This window comes from Euprymna scolopes, chromosome 19 (assembly GCF_053919585.1).
Source record: "Euprymna scolopes isolate OS-2025 chromosome 19, ASM5391958v1, whole genome shotgun sequence".
In the NCBI taxonomy this organism is placed as follows: domain Eukaryota; kingdom Metazoa; phylum Mollusca; class Cephalopoda; order Sepiida; family Sepiolidae; genus Euprymna; species Euprymna scolopes.
In genome coordinates this window covers 80271822-80292388 of record NC_136500.1, presented here as the reverse complement: position 1 = coordinate 80292388, position 20567 = coordinate 80271822, and the positions used below count along the sequence as shown (strand labels likewise).

Genomic DNA, 20567 nt, shown 5'->3' with positions numbered 1-20567 from the left:
AACTTCTCTTTTGTGGGAGAGAGGCTGCAGGGAAGAGAAAAGGGCAACCCCCGCCAAACCACGAAGTCTATTTTGTACACTGTCAAGGCAGGATAGGCTGTTTTTAGCAGCTCCTGCCCAGATGTGGCAGCAGTACTCCATCTTTGGACGTACTTGGCTTTTATACAGATAGAGAATTGCATCAGTAGTGAGATATCTTCTGGAGCAGTAGAAGGATCCCACCATTTTCCCAGCGTCCCTGGCAACAGATTTGATGTACGTGTTCCATTTCAGATCAGGAGTAAAGGTCAAACCCAGAAGCTTGTCAAAACATGGAGCCTCCCCAAGACGAGAGCCATCCATTTCAATTGATGCCAGATGGGGATCAGAGCGTTGATGATATAAAGATAGAAGCTTGGTTTTGGATGCATTAAAAGTGACCAGCCACCTCTTCCCCCACTGTACCACACGCTCAAGATCAGAGGAGAGAGAATTAGAGAGAACTTTGTCATTTACGGCCTTTGATGTGTTGCCATAGATGGTCGTGTCATCAGCATAGATGTCAAACGAATGATTTAAGTATGTGTTTTTGGAGATCATTGATGTAGATTAGGAAGAGAGTTGGGCCCAGGATAGACACCTGTGGCACTCCAGCATTAATACTGTGGGCCTTTGATTTCTGCCTATCAATCACTACTCTTATGAACCTATCAGAGAGAAATGATTTAATAATTGAGAAAACATTTCCAGTAATACCGTAGCTGGAAATCTTGTGGAGTAGGCCCTTATGCCATACCTTATCGAAGGCCTTCGATATGTCCAGAGCAATTGCCCTGGAAAGGAAACCTTTGTCAAGAGATTCACTAATCCTATGTGATATAACCGTTTATAACTTGGTTTGGCAAGTGCGGTGAATTGGTATCAACAGTAGTCACTATGGAAATCAGTCATAAAAAACGTTGCACACCTTACATTTTTTTTACAATTTTGAATAGTAAATTCATCATAACTTCTGCTTTTACTGAACAAAAATTGAAAAAACTTTTTCACAATATAGCTGAGGTGATCTATAAACTGTAATAATCGTTTGAAATTTAATCGAAAAATGAGTGAACGGTGAAGCTTTAAAGCTGTTCTAAATGACTAAAACTGCCACTTAACCATATATTCAACAAACACTATCGTGTTTGAATCATATATATATATATATATATATATATATATATATATTGCATTTTTTTATACTTCACCACCATACTAAGAATAACCCCACCAAAAATCTTAAACGTTTATTTTGAAGTTGTGTGTGCGTGTTCCCTTCTACTGAGTCTGCCCCCCTTCCCACGGCTACTGTTTTGCAAACATTTCAGTTTCATTATAGCCACAAATTTGTCATTCCTGTTCAAATATTTCTCATTAGATCATCTTTGATTCTAATGTGACAACACTGAAATTGAGTGACATTCTTTTGCACAGAATGGGAGGAGATACAAAAAATCGATACTGCGATTACTTTTATTTTCTCAGTTCATATCCCATCTCCCTCTCCCCATTCTTTCCTCCCAAGAAAGAAAGAAAAAGAACCAGAAGAAATAATCAATGATCCACAGACAATAGTTAGTCTGAGTTTTAATAAGATTTGTATGCCATCAGAACCTTTTTTTTTTCTTGTGCCATTCTCATCTGATTTCTAACTAAATTGTCTTATGTTTTTTGTTTTTTGAGTTTTTATCAATGTCTGGAAATGAGAATCATTTTTTCTTTTTGCTTTCATTTTGTCTTCTTCCTTGTTTAAGTGAAACTAGAAATGAGTCATGCAGATCACATGGGGGTGGGGACACCGCACACGTTGACATATGCGGCTTCACTCTTCATTCTCTTCTCTTTTATAAATTCTTTGTATATTTATTTTATTTTTTGTTTGTTAACTTGGGGGGGGGGGCATTGTTTTCTTACATCCTACTTTTTGTTCTCAACATCCTCCTCTCTTTATTGAACCCCTCCCCCTCTCTCTCCTTCTCTTTCTGAACCTCTCTCTCTCTCTCTCTCTCTCTCTCTCTCTCTCTCTCTCTCTCTCTCTGTCAACCTCTTTCTCCCTTTTCGCCACCTCTCTCTCTCTTAACTTTTCTCTTTGTTGATTTCTCTCCACTTCTTCTTTTCAAATCTTAACTGCCATTCTTTTCCTTTTATCTATTTCTTTATCTTTGGTACATATTTCCAACATCTTTAATCCCACACCAATTGTTATTGTAACAATAGGGTTACTAGAGGTTAATGCTGATTATTAATTTTGTCAAGTGCAATCAACAGTACATTATGGCTGTTATTTTATGTGCATAAACCATATTTAACATCGCATGGATTGAACATGTATCCTGAAAAAAAAAAAAAAAACAAATAAACAAAACCTTATCTATTTCTCTCTTTGTTTTTGTAATTTTTCAATTTTTGTAATTGTCATTCTTATTTCTCAGTTAACGGAAGCATATTCAGATTGTAAACGAAAAACAATCAAAACTGCCTGAAGACTAGTGTTGAAACTCAGTCGAAAGTACTTGCAAAAAAAATGTTTAAAGAAAAAACAGATGGACCAAGACGACTATGAAACTTTCTTGCACAGATTTAACTGAGAAATAAGAACAAGAATTTGAAAAATTACAAAAAAAGCTCATTAAGCAAGAACACTCAGTGCTATTCAACAATGCTTGTTTTAATGTAAACATGCTGCCTAAATACAATATATATATATAATTTTTTCATACCTACAGACACTAATGTTTCATCCTTTCAGGAATCCTCAGTCTAGGGTGTCACGATTACTACTGATTGGGAGATTCAAACCTGGCAACGAAGCCATCTCTGACTCCATTAGCAATGAACAGACCCACACAGTCAACATCAACCGCAAGAAATACAGTTAAACTTTAAATATTTATTTTTAAATGTCAAGATGGTGATAGTGATCTAATGATTATGACATCATGATTTGCACATGTAAGCTTAAGTGACAGACTTTTAACTTCAATTTAGAGTGCTCAAAACACACACACACACACACACACACACACACATATATATATATAATATATATATATATATATATATATTCAAGTATTGTAAAATATTTTATATTAATTTCTAATATGATATATATAAATATCTATGAGGATAGATCATCATTATAGTAGAGAAACTGAAACTAAACAAATGTATAGTTAGATACTTTACAAGTTTAATAGTTTCAAGCAATACAACAAAGAATATTATAAAATATAGAAAAATCCTTTAAACTTATACTTTTAATGTTTATAACAATGTCAAGAAGATTTTGAGGGAGAACCTTTGCATATATTGAATGTTCATTGCTTTATTCATTTATTTGTTTGGGAAATATATATACTAGCAGGCTGCCTGGCAGTGCCTAGTCATATGTTAATTTATGCAGATTTCAGATTTATTATTATAGAGCCAAAACATTTCGCGTTTGAGCTATCGTTAGATGGATAAGAAATAGTTAAAAGTGAGCTGACTCTAACATAAATGTATATTTGCATATGAGTAGGGGAGCACTTTAAGTAGACTTACACCTACCAAGTTCAAATTTTTTCCCCCTTAGCAACTACTTTTATCAGCTAATGATCCAGTCAAATTTGTTCCACAGGTCTAAATCCTCTATATATCAAGCTTTAAGTCTGTAGACCAAATATTGAAAGAGGAGTTCGGTAGAGACCGTTCTTCATGCAGAGAGACAAGATTACATTTGTGTTGAAGGACTATGCAAATGCAATCAGAGTATCTCCAGTGTCTGTCAATATTAATTTTTTTTTTTTTTTTTTTTTTTTACATGGAGGTCATCACTTATCAAGGCCCGGAGGCCACTCAAGGATAAGGGTTATTGTGTGTACAGTAATCAATGAGATAGTATTGTAGTAATCATTAGTATTGGAGATTTGATAGTGTCTTACTTAAGGGGGCGGTTTGTCAAGAATTTGTTTATGTTGGACTTGAAGACATCCAAGTTGTAGTCAGGTGGGAAACAGGCAAACGGAAGAGAGTTCCACAATCGTGCACTTCTGAGAAAGGAGCTCTGCTCACGGAATCTATGTTTGGATTTAGGCACAGATAAAGAGTGGGGAAAATTATTGATAGTGGTTTCAGCCAGACGTGAAAGATTGGCGAGGGGGGAGGGCGAGAGATTGGAGCTCAGACGAGCACTTGCCATGGAAATAACGATAAAACAAAGACAGGCTCGCAACGGGAGAGAGGCTGCAGGGAAGAGAAAAGGACATCCCCCACTAAGCTACGAAGTCTATTTTGTACTCTGTCAAGGCAGGATAGGCTGTTTTTAGCAGCTCCTGCCCAGATGTGGCAGCAGTACTCCATCTTTGGACGTACTTGGCTTTTATACAGATAGAGAATTGCATCAGTAGTGAGATATCTTCTGGAGCGGTAGAAGGATCCTACCATTTTCCCAGCGTCCTTGGCAACAGACCTGATGTACGTGTTCCATTTCAGATCAGGAGTAAAGGTCAAACCCAGAAGCTTGTCAAAACATGGAGCCTCCCCAAGACGAGAGCCATCCATTTCAATTGATGCCAGATGGGGATTAGAGCGTTGATGATATAAAGATAGAAGCTTGGTTTTGGATGCATTAAAAGTAACCAACCACCTCTTCCCCCACTGTACCACACGCTCAAGATCAGAGGAGAGAGAATTAGAGAGAACTTTGTCATTTACAGCCTTTGATGTGTTGCCATAGATGGTCGTGTCATCAGCATAGATGTCAACGAATGATTTAAGTATGTGTTTTTGGAGATCATTGATGTAGATCAGGAAGAGAGTTTATCTTCTCTCTTTCCATCTCTGACTATTTCCATCTCTGACTATTTTAGTCAGATATACTCCCAAGCATTGTTTGTGCAACTAAACTAGGAGAAATAAAACATTTTGAAATAAAATTAGTTATGGTAGTTTTATGAGGCCTACCATTCCTGCCAGCTTTCTTGAAAAACAAAATTGCTTGTAGAGGCATGTGTAAGCGATTTTAAGTTCTGAAAAGAGCACTGAAAAGATAATAGATAAAAATAATTTTCTGTGATGAGTCTTTGTGACATCATTTGGATTCTTCATATTTGGATACGGTTTCTTTTTAAAAGATGTGGTTTTCAACCTTCCATTGTAAAAAGAAGGTAGATAACCAGAGAGATAGAGATAAGAAAAATGAAACATTTTCTATTATCCTTCTGGATGGCTTTGTTTGGATTCTCTACATGTGAACATAATTTTCTTTTTAAGACGTGATTGCTAGCCTTCAGGCGTGAAAAGGGCACTAAATAGAAATTTTTTTTATTGTTTTATTTTTTATGCAATAACTTTACTTCGATTACAATATTTTTCGGTACAGTTTATGTGCACTAACATGTTTTGCCTCTTTGCTTTGCAGGTCGAAATGAACTGATTGCACGTTATATTAAATTGCGAACTGGAAAGACGCGCACACGAAAACAGGTATCCAGTCACATCCAGGTGCTCGCCAGACGAAAGGCAAAGGAAATACAAGCCCAATTCAAAGTTCAAGTAGGTAAACTTTAGATTGCCCAGTGAATCCCAGAAACTATTCAGCAGTATAATCTGTCCTTTATTATCACACACTTTATCAAAACAAACTCTGCCCATATAAATTACATAGTATTATTATTATTATTTTCTTTTCATCTGTCTCAGAGTTGTTTTTGTTTTTTATGGTCACCTAATTAATGTCTTTACCTGCCGTGGAAGCTATAGCCATGTTTTATCGAAAAGAGATCAAAGGCATTTTTCTGTTAATATTTAAAATTTTTCTGAGGTAATAAGTAAAAAAGTTAACTGGTTAATCATAGTCATGCGAGACCCAAAGGTTACCTTTTTATTAGTTACTACACTAATGGTAAAGGAGAGAGCATCACTCCTTTCCCAGAATTACTCCACTTCCTCTTGATTCTTATCTTATAATGCTGAGTGTTTTTTTAGTCTTTGATATGACTTCACCAAGGAGTGAACCCAGTTCTCCTAGTTTATTAGCAAACACTCTTTCTTTCATGCAAAATGAGCCAATTTTTTAGCTACATTTAGTTTAACAATTTAAAACAATCAAATATTGTGAAGGGGGTACTCAAAAACGTTGCAAGACATTTCCTCTTTATATTTTCAATTTTTCTAACTTATATTTATTGGATTTTTTTTGTTTTTATGTAACGATAAAAAAACATTATCTAGCTAAGATATTATGTTTAATAAGAAAAACACAAAACTTTAGTATCATTCAATAAATATTAAATTGCTTTATCTTTCTTAGTATCTTGGCAAGTTTTGGTTTCAAATATTTATTATTAAAAAAAAAAAAAACTAAAACAATCATTTGGATACAAATTCTGAAACTAAGCAGAATCAAAGCAGCAGACTCACTATCTTTTAGTTAGAGCTTTATAACATTAACAATAAATTATCATTATCTATTACATACAGGGAAGTTGTTTGTGTATTCAGCCAAAAGTAAAATATATAACAAGCACTCACAAAGAAAGTTATTTTCTTGATTGGCGTTGCCCTGGATGAATAATATCTAAAAAAAAAATTTAAATATTCATTGTGGTGGAGGTAAAGAAATATAAACCTCCCCACTTTTTTTTTTCTCTTCAGAGGATTTTGGAAAAGAGCATGTTTTTCATAAACAAATTGGATAATTCTTGTTTTTATTCTTTTTTATTAATGATAAAAGAATTAAGAGAGAGCATATGCAGCATGTCCCTCATCCCTTCTAAAAAAAAATGCTTATCTTTGTCATGTGGCCTTGACAGCTACTAGCGTGGGAGAAAAAAAATTCCAGTGCTTATTCAGATTGACACTTATGATTGCAATTAAAAGTAAAAGAAAATACAGAAAAGTCTTTATGGTGTACGTACCAATCACGGAATAAAAATGAAACATTTCCAAAAATCATATAATTTGATCAAATTTTTTTTTTAATCAAGCAAATCAAATTTTACGACTAAACAAGTCATACTGTTTTTGGTGGTTAGGATTAAATCCGATGAAATAAAAAGGGGGGGGTAACTCAAATCGACATTTGAAGGTGAAAAATAATTACTAATATGATATATATATATAAATGTAGTTTAATAGTAAAAGTAGTAGCAGTTTAGTAGACAAAGACTCAATACGGTTGACAAGTTCAACTACCTTGGCAGTACGCTCTCTCGCAATGTAGTCATTGACGATGAATCTAAACCTTTGGTAGACTCCACAAGAATGTATGGGACAGAAGAGGCTTCACCTCAATGGCGAAGATCAAAGTGTATAAAGCTGTCATACTCACCACCTTGCTCTATGGAGGCACGCTAAAAAATTGAATCACTTCCACACCACCAGACTGAGGAAACTGCTTAACATAGGATGGCAGGAAAGGATACCAGATACAAAAGTCCTCACTCATGCTGGACTCCCAAGCATCCCCATTATCCTGATGAAGGTTCAGCTTCGCTGGGCTGATCATATAGCCTGCATGCCAGACTACAGACTACCCAAGAAGCTTCTGTTTGCTGAGCTCCAACATGGCAAGTGCTCCCATGGTGGCCAGAGAAAACAATTTAAAGACACTCTGAAGGCCTTCAATGTTGATCCATCATCATGGGAGCAGACAGCTTTAGATAAACCCAAGTGGCAGGCCGCTGTACATGACGGTGCCCACAAATATGAAAGCAACCAAAAGTTGCTGCAGAGAAGCGCAGAAATGACAGGAAGGACAATGTTTTGAAGGCCTCAAAATCTGTTATAATTCCCTGTTCTCACTGTAGTAGAACTTTTTAATCAAAGATTGGGCTTATCAGCCATATCTACACTCACCGATGATGACTCTCCTCACCCCACCCTACAGGATGACGGACAAAAAAGAGTAAAATCGCTAAAAATCATAAATTTTAATTTTCTTAATTTTAAATAAAACTACTTGATCGATTGAGGTAATTTTTGGAATATGGCATCTTTATTCTGTAACAATAATAGACTTTTCTGTATTTTTTTAAAACTTTTAATTGACGCCATAAGTACCAATCTGAATAAGCAGTGAACCCACCCCTCTACTGATATATCAGTACAGAAGAACAGCATTATCGCTAAAATAAAATAGTAATAAAAAACAAAGAGCTATTCTAACAGGTCACAACATCCTTTGAGTACATGACAAAAAAAACCCCAACCAATTGAGAATGTTATATGTCCTTATATAACTAATAAATAATAAAACAAACATTAACAGAAAAATAGATTCTAATAAGAAGATTTAGAAAGTCAACAAATCTGATGTTCAAAAACAAACTGCAACATATTTTTTTAGTTTCTGGAATAACGTACGAAAAAGGTTTGTTTTGGATTTTATGCATTAGAACAGTGGTTTCCAACCTTTTTTACATGGTGACACACTACTGATTTTTTTAAAAACATTTTCACTTCACACCTATCACAAAAATAAACATTTTTTACTCATAAAGCCTTTTTGCAATAAAATAATAAAACCACAAAGATAAGGCAAATTTTTATTCAAATAAATCAAGATATGTTGTATTCAATATCTGGCATAATGATTAATGTTAGTGGGATAGTTGTGCCTAGTGTTTCTTAACTACTGCTGCAATATGTGGGCGAATGTGAGACACACACATTCTTAACTCTTCAATATTTTTATGTTTTTCATTTTCATTTTTTTTTTTAAATTCTGGTAGAGAAGAAAATCCTAGTTCATATAGGTACGAAGTTGAGTATTGCAGTAAGATTTTGATAGCTTAGAGTTGAAATTGAGCAGTGTCATTATCATTAAGAAATGGAATTAAATGGCTTCTAGATAGTGTCTCTTTGCAACGCACCAGTAATTGTGCTGTGACACAATGGTTGGGAACAACTCCATTAGAAGATCAGTTTAAATTGTAGCTATTAAATTTAGCACAGAGGGTTAATCTACAATGATACTAAATATTTTTTTCAGACGATTTGTTTATCAAACATCCAACACATTTTGAAAATATTTATTTTGTCTGATAGCTATTGATATACATTGTAATTAAAGTCCTAACACAAACAGCATTTTGAAAATTTCTAATCCCACTATATTTTTAATTTCTTTTTCATAGTTTTGAGTTTTCATGAATAATTTATACTAAAAATTATCCGTCTCCCATTTATTTTTGTGTTACATGGAGGCTTTCAATTTATGAGGGTTTTCGAAAAAAGTGTAGTAAGATTATGTGGAAAAACTGAAATTTTTGTTTTTATGTGAAATCGGCTTTATTCAATTCATTTGATGTCTCAGTAAAATACTTGCCTTTTTCAAATATGCAAGGAGACTAGAAAATGCTAATGTTAGAGAAATCATTAGAATATGAATATGGTGAAAATAAGTTTGAGGAAAAAAAAAAAGAAGGGAATATGTGTAGAGTGAAAGGAGAACTTGAGTAATGATAGTCTTTTTTTTTCTTTTTCTTTTTGTATCGGGTTGTAAAAAAAGAAAATGGATTTTCAATTTTTATATTTGTATCCAAATTTAGAGATTAAAGGATCAACCATTGTTGTATCAAAAATTGTCAAAATTCAAGAGAAAAAGAGAGAGGGTGGGAGTATGGCAGTGGAAAAATTCATTTGTAAAAATTAGTTGTCTCTCCTTTTCTCTCTCTCTCTCTCTCTCTCTCTCTCTCTCTCTCTCTCTCTCTCTCTGAACTAATCTCATGAATGAAGAGAAAACTATTGAAGTGGGGGATTCAATCACATGCAAAAGTATATAGTAAGGACTAAGGAATAACTTTTATATGAATATCTATTTTCAAAATCATAGGGGAGGGGGTGGAGGGTCTACTTTCTTTGCTCTTTCAAAAAAAAGAAATTAATGGCTTTCACCTTGAGGAATTCCCCTGCTTTTATAAGCTTTTGAGACTGACTTCCACTCCAGACTTGAATTGAAAGACTTACATCAAATTCGTTGCGAAGGTCTATAGAAAAATGGTTGTATCATTTTACTACTCCAAAAAAGTATCTCACTCCTGGTGTAATCCTCTGCCTTTATAAAAGTCATATACATTTCAAAATGAAGTACTGTTGCCACACCTGGGGAGGCACTGCTCAAAACCCCTTTTCCTGCCTTGACAGGGTAGAAAACCGACTTTGAAATCTAGTGGACGATGTCCTCTTTTCCACCCTACAGTCACTGCTAATTTTTCTCTACTCTCGTTACTTTCATGGCAGGTGCTTGACTGATTCATTCAATGTGTCACTTTCTCCCCTGCAAAACATTCACAACAGAAACTCGTCTAACTATAACCACAGTCAATAAATTCCCTTGTTTCTTCAATGTACCTAGAAGTAAGCGGAACTTCCATGAGCAAAATTTCTTTCTGCTCATCAGTCGAACACTATATCATGGGGCTGCTTTCAAGTCCAATGTACACAAATTCTTTCTGAATTGTCCTCTTAAACAGTCAATTTCTATACAAATCCCTTTAGTATCTCTGTCTACCTGCCCAACCCAGCCCCCTTGTCCTCGAGTGGTCTTTGGGCCTTGATAAGTGGTGACTTGTTTGTTTAAAAAAACAAAAACAAATGCACTCTTTTTTTTTATGTCTATTATCTATGCTCCAAATTTCAAAATCGATGCATACTTTTATTTTCAAGCATGTCATGTCCCTTTTGTAGTGTACATTACTTATTGTTATGCCTAAAAACTAAATTCATAATGACTGTTTAGTTTCAGAGTTTACCCCACACAAACATAAACATGCCCAACTTTATATACAGAGAGATCTAAAAATATAATACAATGATGTTATAATTTTTATTAATCAAAAATCAATAAATTCTTTTTTTTCTTTTGGATGTAAGTCTTCTATTCTATGGTTAAAAACAATTGTTAAATTTTGATAGCATTCAGAAATCTTCTGGGTAGATGGGGCACACACACATACACAAAGACGGTATTCATGAAATTGTTAATAAAATTTACATTTTTCCCTGCTATTCAATCAATTTGTCCACCAAGTTTCAGTCATAAATGTCTAAATGTTTTGATGCAGGGGGCGCTTTGGTGATCGTCTTATCAGTAGGAAGTTTGATCCTAAATGGATTTCACACTTACCAGACCTAAAACTTTTATCTGTAGGCTTATTTCAAAGATGATGTCCATCAAAATAATCCAATGCAGTTGCAAAACTAAAGAAAGCTTTCACAACTAAACCCAGGGAAATGTTTAGAGAGGAGTGTTTTGCAAGTACTTTACACATGTGTTTAATATTGAATGGTGTTGGACATTCAAAAATATGCTACCTATTGAATCATTAATAAAATTCACAATCCTTTCTGCAATCCAACGATATTTGTAAAAATAAATCTCAGTTTATGCCTGACTTGTCCGCCAAGTTTCATTTATGAATTTCAAACAGTCTTTGTCTGGCACTGTTTTACAATTTGTCATTGTGCAGAGGGAGACACTAAAAGATTCGTTCATTTTTTTCATCTCATAATCTAAGACGCTCGATATGATGATATTTTTTTATTAAATCAAGACATTAAAAAAAAAAAAAAAGCTGCAATGAATTTTTTTTTTATGTAACAAAATTAATAACATTAATAATACAAAATGTAGTCTTTACGCGACTATTAAGAGAATCGTTTCTGTTTTCATATCATAATTTATGATGCTAAAAAACTAACGAACAAACGATATTTGTATTAGATGAAAACATTTAAAAATAAAGCTAAGGCAACTTTTTTTTTTTTTTTTTTTAAATTAAAAAGTAAATGTTATGGTAAGGTTTTTTAAAATTAGCCTTTAACCTTAAAAAATAAAAAGGATGAAATTTTTAAAGATGCTGCGACTTTTTTTTTTTTTATGTAACAAAATTAATAACATTAATAATACAAAATGTAGTCTTTATGCGACTATTAAGAGAATCGTTTCTGTTTTCATGTCATAATTTACGAACCAACGATATTTTCATTAAATGAAAACATTTAAAAAAGAAGTTGTGGCTTATTTTTTTTGTTTTTTTTTATCAAAAAGTAAATGTTATGGTAAGGTTTTTAAAAAAATTAGTCTTTAATCTTAAAAAATACAAAGAATAAAATTCTTTGATAAAACAAGGATTAAACTTTGAAAGTTGTGGTGACATTTTTCTTTTTTTTTTTTCTTTTTTTTACTGTAACAAAGCTTATAATATTAATAACACCAGCATCTAGTTTTTAACATAAATAATAAATCGCAGTTTTCGTTTAATAAAAATTACAATTCCCCTACAACTATTGTCGCATTTTCATTTTTTGTATTTTTTTAAGGTTAAAGACTATTTTTTTACAAACCTTAGCATAACATTTACTTTTTAATAAAAAAAAGTAGTAAAAAAAAAAAAGTTTACACAACTTTTTTTTTAAATGCTTTCATCTAATGAAAATATCGTTCGTTCATTGGTTTTGGCATCGTAAATTATATAAAAACAAATCATTCACTTAATAGTCGCATAAACACTACATTTTGTATTATTAATGTTATCAACTCTGTTACATTTACAAGAATTCATCGTAGCTTTCTTTTTTAATGTTTTGATTTAATAAAAAATATCGTCAGATCAAGCATCCTAAATTATCAGATGAAAAAAAAATGAACGACTCTCTTAGTAAACTCTGCATAATAACAAATTGTAAACGAGCGTCATTTGTCTATCGTCGTTCAATATGTAGCTGTGCACCACAAGCACACTTGGATGCAATTGACTTTTGGTTATGATGGCCTTCCATCTGGGGATTGTTTTCATAGACATCATCTATGGCAAAAAAAAAATGAGAAGGGTGATTGAAGATACGAGGAGCATAAATCACATTCCAACAAGTTATTTGAAGTCAACCCCATATTGTTGAGACAACCGCTCATCCCTCACAACATGAAATTGTCTGCCAAAATTTAATGACTGCAAGGCAGCACTCAGTATTGATAATGACTGGCATTGAACGACAATAAAAGAAAGACTGTGGAACATCCCTGACTGGTACTTGGTGGACAAGTAAGGCATAGACTGAAGTATTTTTGTGACAAATATGGTTGGATTGCAAACATGATTTTAAATTTTAAGTTTTATTTTCTCACAAGGCATATTGCTCCTATTTGAGATCATGTCTAACAAGGGACTGTGGAAAATTGAGCAGTAAGATGTAGTTATTCCATGGGTGACATTTTGGTTGTGGAGAAATCACAGTAAAATATGCCTGTATGAACATCACTCTGTATGTATGTATGTATGTATGTATGTATGTATGTGTGTATGTGTGTATGTGTCTAGTATCATTCGATAAATGCATAATTTACTAATTATTTTCTTCCCTTCACCAATGCACTCATTCATACTTAAAACAATATGCCTATCTTTAAAAAAAAAAAAAAAAAGATAGGGTCCTCCCTCAACTCCTAATAGACACACTGGCTCCCAATGACTGCTTTTTCTTTTCCTCAGGACCAAGCTGCCAAAGATAAAGCTCTCCAAAGCATGGCCTCTATGTCGTCTGCTCAGATTGTATCCGCCAGCGCCATCCACAATAAAGCTGTAACCTCTGGGATTAACCCCTTGCCTTCAGGCATGTCTCCAGTCAGATCCCAATATCCAGCAGGACCACCTGTAAGTGTTCCTTAAAATCCTTTTCCTTTCTCTGGTTTTGGGCTTCTCTCCAAAGCCATTTTTAAAATCATGTCTTGGAGTGCAGTGTGGTGGAAGCGTGTGTGCTGGCAATCAGAATAGCAGTTGGCTTGCTGCGGCTTTATCTTACTACCCTTAGTCTTTTTTCAGTCATCTTGGTGTCTTCTTAGTAAATGTTCTTGTATCTTTATAAAATTGTTTGTTTGTGTATAGCTGGGCACTAATTTTGAATGATTGATACCAAAACAAAACTGAAAACAAATTTGTCATCAGCTGCTTTGAAATATCCACGAATGTCCAGAAATCCTCCTATATTAAAAACGAAAATCAAGAAAAATGTGTGTGTGTGTGTGTGTCTGTGTGTAGCTGAGCACTAATTTTGAATAGTTGATACCAAAACAAAACTAATAGATCAGAATAAAATACAGATTTTTTTAGATTTTAACAAAAGTTGAAAATCCAACAAGATAACAATTTTATATATTAGAATATATATATATATATATATATATATATATATATATATATATATACACACACACATATTAGTTTTTGTCCAGAATTCCCCCTATATTAAAAACAAAAATCAAGAAAGATTTGTATGTGTATAGCTGAGCACTAATTTTGAATAGTTGATACCAAAACAAAACTGATGATAAATTTCTCATCGGCTGCTTTAAAATCTCTTGGATAATACACATTTTGTCTATTTTTAACTGTCCTCGTTTTTATCCAGAATCCCCCCTTATATTAAAAAACAAAAATAAAGAAAAATCTGTATGTACCCTGACGAAAAATCATGTAATCAAGTAGTTTTATTTTTAAATTAGAAAACCAAATTCATGAGTATCTACCATTTTGGAAAATAAATTGTCAAGAAACAAAAGGAAATAACTATCATTCACACTTACTAAATTTGTTATAATGCCTACAAAGTCCCATTAATCGAATAAAATGATGTTCTTTATAAGATAAAACTACTTGATCAACTTATATGATTTTTCGTCATGGGTACATACATCATACAAATTTTTCTTTATTTTTGTTTTTTAATTAAGGAGGAATTCTGGGCAAGAACCAATATATATATATATATATATATATATATATATATATATATATATATATATATATTATTCTGATCCGTCCGTTTGTCAGCATAGCATATTGTTAAAAACAAAATTCTCGTTCGTCTTATTTCTTTTAATTTTACGTTATCCGGAGCAGCTTTTTAAGAACAAGGGAGTAAACTCTGAATTACTTTAGAAATAGTTACTTCCCTTGACGAAATTAATACTTTATTAATTCTCTATATCGAGAGAGAAATTTAGGAGACATTTTTAATGGAGTAAATATCCAAAAGATTTAAAATTAATAACTAGTGAGCCCCCATGGTGCTTTCTACATCAATCTGTATAATTTGTTAATAATAGTATTCCTTTTGAAATAGTAAATGTCTATTAAGAAAAACATGACTTCTTGCATAAAAATAATTGTCATAATATGATTTAAATAAATTAAACATTTTTAATGTAGTCGTCATTTTGAGTCCTGTATCTACATTGAAAACTCTTGTGATTAGGTCAGTTCAGTGTATAAAGAAATAATTTTGGGTTTTCCTTTCGATAAATAATGCTCTCTCAATATGTTTAATGCTTTGCAGCCGTCGTCTAGGGCTTCTCTCACTACCAGTGATAGACTTCAGTCATCTAAACACTGTATTAATTCTGCAAAGACAGTTGCATTCTTTTCAATGAAGTCGGGGTCGTTTCTGTTTTCAGGTTGTGTTTCTAGTACTTTGTGTAGCTTTTGGATTCGTAGATATCCCAGAAATTTAACTTGCCCCAATTCGAATTTTGATTCGGATCCATCGAAATAAAGACGCACGCTGGGCCCATAACCTCTAGAAGTGTAAGCCATTTTGAGTTTCAGAACAGTTTCAGATGGTTCGCTGTTACACACAAGTCCTGGGAGGTGACTTGTTTGTAGTAGACAGTTCCACAGAACAAAATATTCTTACCGTGTCGAAACCCGGGAAAGAACAGGTAAAATTGCTCCAGAAAAGGTTTAATATTTATGAAGCAATTCTGGTTTCTGATTGGTTTGTAGCAGAACGTGAATTAATTTGATTCGTCAGTTCTTAGCAGCATCGTTTATAAATAGAATCGTCCGACTGTGGCAAATAGGAAAGCTTTATATAATACATAAATTGTGGGGGAGTCAGATTTAAAAAAATTCACTTTTTAAAAACCTTGTGTCTAACTAAGATTCCTGTAAAAATTGCTAACTCCTCACTGTTTTGATTTTACCATTAAATAATTTTTTATTAAATAATTTTACCATTAAATAATTTTACCATTAAATGATTTTTTATTAAATAGCACTAAAATACTTAAAACTAACATTTTTTTTTTTTAATATGTTCTGATTTCTCTTTAAGTTTAAAGTAAAAATCTTTTGGAAGTTGATCTTCATAAATAGAAAACTGTGATTGGTTGACAAAAAAGGAATAGGCAGAGTACAGATTTCTACGATATCAATACCAGAGTTCAAATTTTGAATAAGTCTAAAGGATTTTTTTTTAAACTGGATATGTGTTTTCTAAATTTAAAGAATTTAATGTAACTTACTGATATAAAACATTATATAAGCATATTTTTAAGCTCCTAAGATTAAACCGTCTGCTATAATGCACAGACAAAGGTTCTTATAAGACTTTCTCATGTATTTTTTTTATTTACATTTCTTATATATTAAGCATTAAATTGTTTTTAACACTAATACAGTTGTAAAGCAAAATAAATTGTTTGGAACTCTTATAATAATTTCCAGTTATTACACATCTGCGTATTTTTATTATCACTTATGTTTGAACTCATCTTTTCAAACAAACAAAGCTATAATTAGTTTAAGGTAATGTTTTAAGCTCTATTTATAATAAAGTTCAAATAGTCCAGTTGGTAGCACCTCAGATAGAAAATTACAAGGTTTTGGTTTCCTATCATGGCATTATTTGTTGGAAAGTTTATCTATTATTATTATTATTTATTTATAATTATTTTATTATCTATATATATAAAATTTTATTATCTATATATATATATATATATATATATATATATATATATATATATATATAATGTATAAAAAAATCTATATAAATAAAAAAAAAAGTAAGTATGAGGATCAAACCCGAATCATTGAGGCAAAGTTGTAAATTAAAGTGTGAAAAAAAAAAAAAAATGTGCGACGTTAACCATTGCCCAACCGCGACATGCTTACGGAAACACGTTTGAATTTATTTAATTACTTGGATTTAGCAGGTGCTCGTTTTAATGAGTTAATGAGGTCAAGTTTGACTGCGGGATTTCATTTACTGCTGAACGCTTTTTTTTCCCCCCAAGATGTTATAGGAAAAAGACTAACCCACATGCGGCGAGCGACAAATATTGAATATTTATCTTCCCGAAATTGAGCAAATTAAATAGACAGGCGAGCTTCGTTGTTAACTGTGAGATATTACGATTTATGTGATATAAAAAGTTGTGAAGCGAGCAACACTTCTCTGAAAGAAGCCTTTTGTAGACACACAGAAAAAGTGAACACACATATATACATACATTTTCGCTTTTATATATGCATATATATATATATAATATTTAAACAGGGTTCTTACTTCGCTTATTCTTTTGTTTTGACCCCCCCCCCCCCAACACGCACACCTCTAAACACCCGGGCAACGCCGGGTACCCCGCCCCCGCTAGTTTAAAATGTTGATATTTCAAAATGAGACAAATGACACAATATATTTATTATATTAAAAAAAAAAAAATTGTGCTTGATGGACAAAATCTCTATTCATATAAGAAGTGCCTTTTTTTATTTCTTTTTTTATTTCTTTTCTTTTTTTGGATTATCCACCAAAAAGTAAGCATAAAAAGGTATTCAACAAATTATTGTTTAAAACATTATTTCTAATTGTTTTTTTGACAATAGTACAATACATAAATAACATAGTTACTTACTCCATCATGCAAAATACGAAGTAGTGTATTGTTTCCCCCATAATATTTCACATATTTTTCTTTATACAACTTATAACACAGTAGAAATGAGATTAAGATAGAAATTGACATACTCAAGTACTATACAAAATACCACTGAAGGATTGTGTATAAAATAGTTAAGATTTAATTTGAATGGAATTTTAACTTCTAATTTTTTTTTTTATTTGATGTATGGAATCAGATGCTCTTTGATAACAGTATCCATCATGCAAAATTCTAACCAATTTTTAAATTACGAGCGTTTCCATGGCATAACTTCAAGAATACTTCATACATTTGGAGAAGTAAAGCTTGGATAAGAATTTGGTCTATCCTTACATTGTTAGAGGTATGGCGTCTCATGATTAATTTATGCTCTTGCTAATAATATAACAAACAGATCAGATAAATAGTTTGGAGTTAGCAACATTTCCATGGAATAACTTTTGGAATAGTTCATACAATATGGAAAAGTAAAGTCCAAACAAAACTTTGGTTCAACCTTATGTTATTAGGCAGAGGTATGTTGTCTCACACTTGACTTATGTTCTTGTTTTAAAATATAAGATTTTTTGTGATATTTTTCTTTATTTGATAATTTTGCTTTAACAATTGGTTATATATTTTTTGCTTACTAAACGTCCTTGAAAAAAAAAAAAAATCCTGTTGTTGAAACAAACAATTTTTTCCATTTACCATCTTTTTATTTGTATTTATTTTATGTTTTTAAGAAATTCTTATTAGATACGTCTGAGAATAAGTTTGCCTGTTTTTAATGATAAGAAGTAATATTTTGTAAAATCCAAGTTTTTATCAATATGGTAAGATTCAGTAAAGAACTAACTCTTAAATAATTTGGTCATAAAAATGTGTTGCCATTATCGATCACCATAAAAAAATAGCCGGAAAAAATGCTAATTTTGTCCGTTTTTATCACACAGATGCATTTTGGTAATGATTTTCAATTACCTATCTACAGAAATTGTTTTAAAAGTTAAAATTTGGTTAGGTTTGTTTTGTTTTCAAACAAAATAAAAGTTAGCAAGTTTTTCCTTAAATTATTATTCAGAAACAAACCTTTTTAATCATCTGCAGGAACCTGATGATTCCAAATATGCCATTGGTTTTGTTCCGAGATCAACTATTGTTAACTGATGTTTGGCCAGACAGACACACACACCACACATCTTTACTTTATATATAGATACAAAAGTGTTGTGACGATTAATTGGAATCTGAAAAATCATAACTTTTTGAGGTATTGGAATTGGAAAAATATGTGCCTATTTTCAATGCCCAAAAATGATTCTTTTAATTAATTTATTTTTATTATTTTTTTACTTAATTTTGAATTGTTGGTACTAAAGCTATAATAGGATAAATATTTATGAATTTTTATGGGTAATTCAGAAAAAATAAATAAACTGTATAGCTAAATAGAACTTTTAAAAGAATTGGGATCAGGAATTTAGAATAGAATCGGTAATTGTATCAGAATTGGGAAAATATTGAAATCATCCTATCATTAATAAATATATATATATATATATAGTAATGCCTCCTATTTTTTTATTCCACCCAAATGGGTCAGCGAGGATTGAAAATTTCATTGTTATGATGATTAAACTTATGCATTCATGATCTGAAAATTTCATCTTCCTGCTGCAGATATTGACGGTGTGAGAATAAGAAAGCAATCTGTCATGGACATATGTCAGAAGGAGAGATGTGTCATTTAATTCCTCAGTACGGAAAAAAATTGAACTGCTCAACATTTAACATCTGTTGAACGTTTACAATACTAATGCAGCAGATGTCTCCACAGTTAGGAGATAGGTTCATAGATTTCTGAGTGGTGACAGAAATGTAAGTGATAAAATGAGCTGTGAACACCCATGCATAGTCACCACTCCATCTCTGGCAAAAAGTGCATTGAGAATGATGGTGACTATGTAGAAAAATAAATTCTGCAGCAGAAAAGGTTGCTTGTTTTAATATTATCTCTCCCATCTTCATAGCTCTTCACGTTTTATTTTAAGTTTAAAAATAGTATGCATTACTTTTGGGCCAAACCTTATATATATATACACAAACACAAATATGGTACTTATACAGAATGCGAGCCATGCTGAAATAATGTTATTATTTAGAAATCCTTTCTTAATATGGGGTGGGCCTTTTCTTTCTTTCTTTCTTTCTTTTTTTTTTCTTTTTTTTTTTTTTTTCAACTATTTTCTACTTTCACTTAATTTTAATAAACAAAAGATCCTGTAAAAATTGAATTTAACTTGAAATCCTGCCCAGAATTCTACCTATATTTAAAAAAAAAGAAAAAACAAAATCTGTATGATTTACAAAGCAAAAATATATTCCCAAAAAAAATCACATAAATTGATAAAAATTTAATTTTGGGGGTTTGTTTTACTATACACAGAGGTATGGAAAAGTTATCAAAAAACAAATATATAACAAATAAATGTTATCAAAGGCAAGATAAGTTACTTTTCTACCTAACTGGATAATTTTTTAGTATTTTTATTTAATGTAAAATGTTTATTCGCTTCAAAAAACGAGTCATGTCGAACGCTGCCAGAGAACAAGAAAAGATGACCTTGATGTCTTTGAAGATTTGATAATCACTTCAAAATAAGAAATAAAACAAAATGGTGGTAGAAACCCTCCCAATAAATGTGAAAATCATTTTTAAGTGATTAAACGGAATTCGTAAGCATTACAACATAAATCTAGTAAATATAAACTATTGTTTAGTTGTCTCCCTTGGTTTTTAAGATTTTTTTTTTTTAAAGTGATATAAAATTTAATTTTCTTTTAAAAAAAAAAAAAT

At 31.9% G+C, this 20567-nt stretch overlaps 1 protein-coding gene across 22 annotated transcripts in view; it reads left to right on the top strand.

The window, feature by feature from the left end:
- The window catches only part of LOC145239782 (transcriptional enhancer factor TEF-1-like), a 258906-nt gene that overhangs the window by 174239 nt on the left and 64100 nt on the right, over positions 1-20567 (top strand). For 13 of the 22 annotated variants that reach the window (XM_080103264.1, XM_080103266.1, XM_080103260.1 and 10 more), the window contains 2 exons: positions 5423-5556; positions 13497-13658. In XM_080103264.1, the coding sequence (XP_079959390.1) occupies positions 5423-5556; positions 13497-13658 (296 nt within the window). The remainder of the gene's footprint in view (positions 1-5422; positions 5557-13496; positions 13659-20567) is intronic. The other 9 variants (XM_080103274.1, XM_080103279.1, XM_080103278.1 and 6 more) reach the window with 1 other exon arrangement.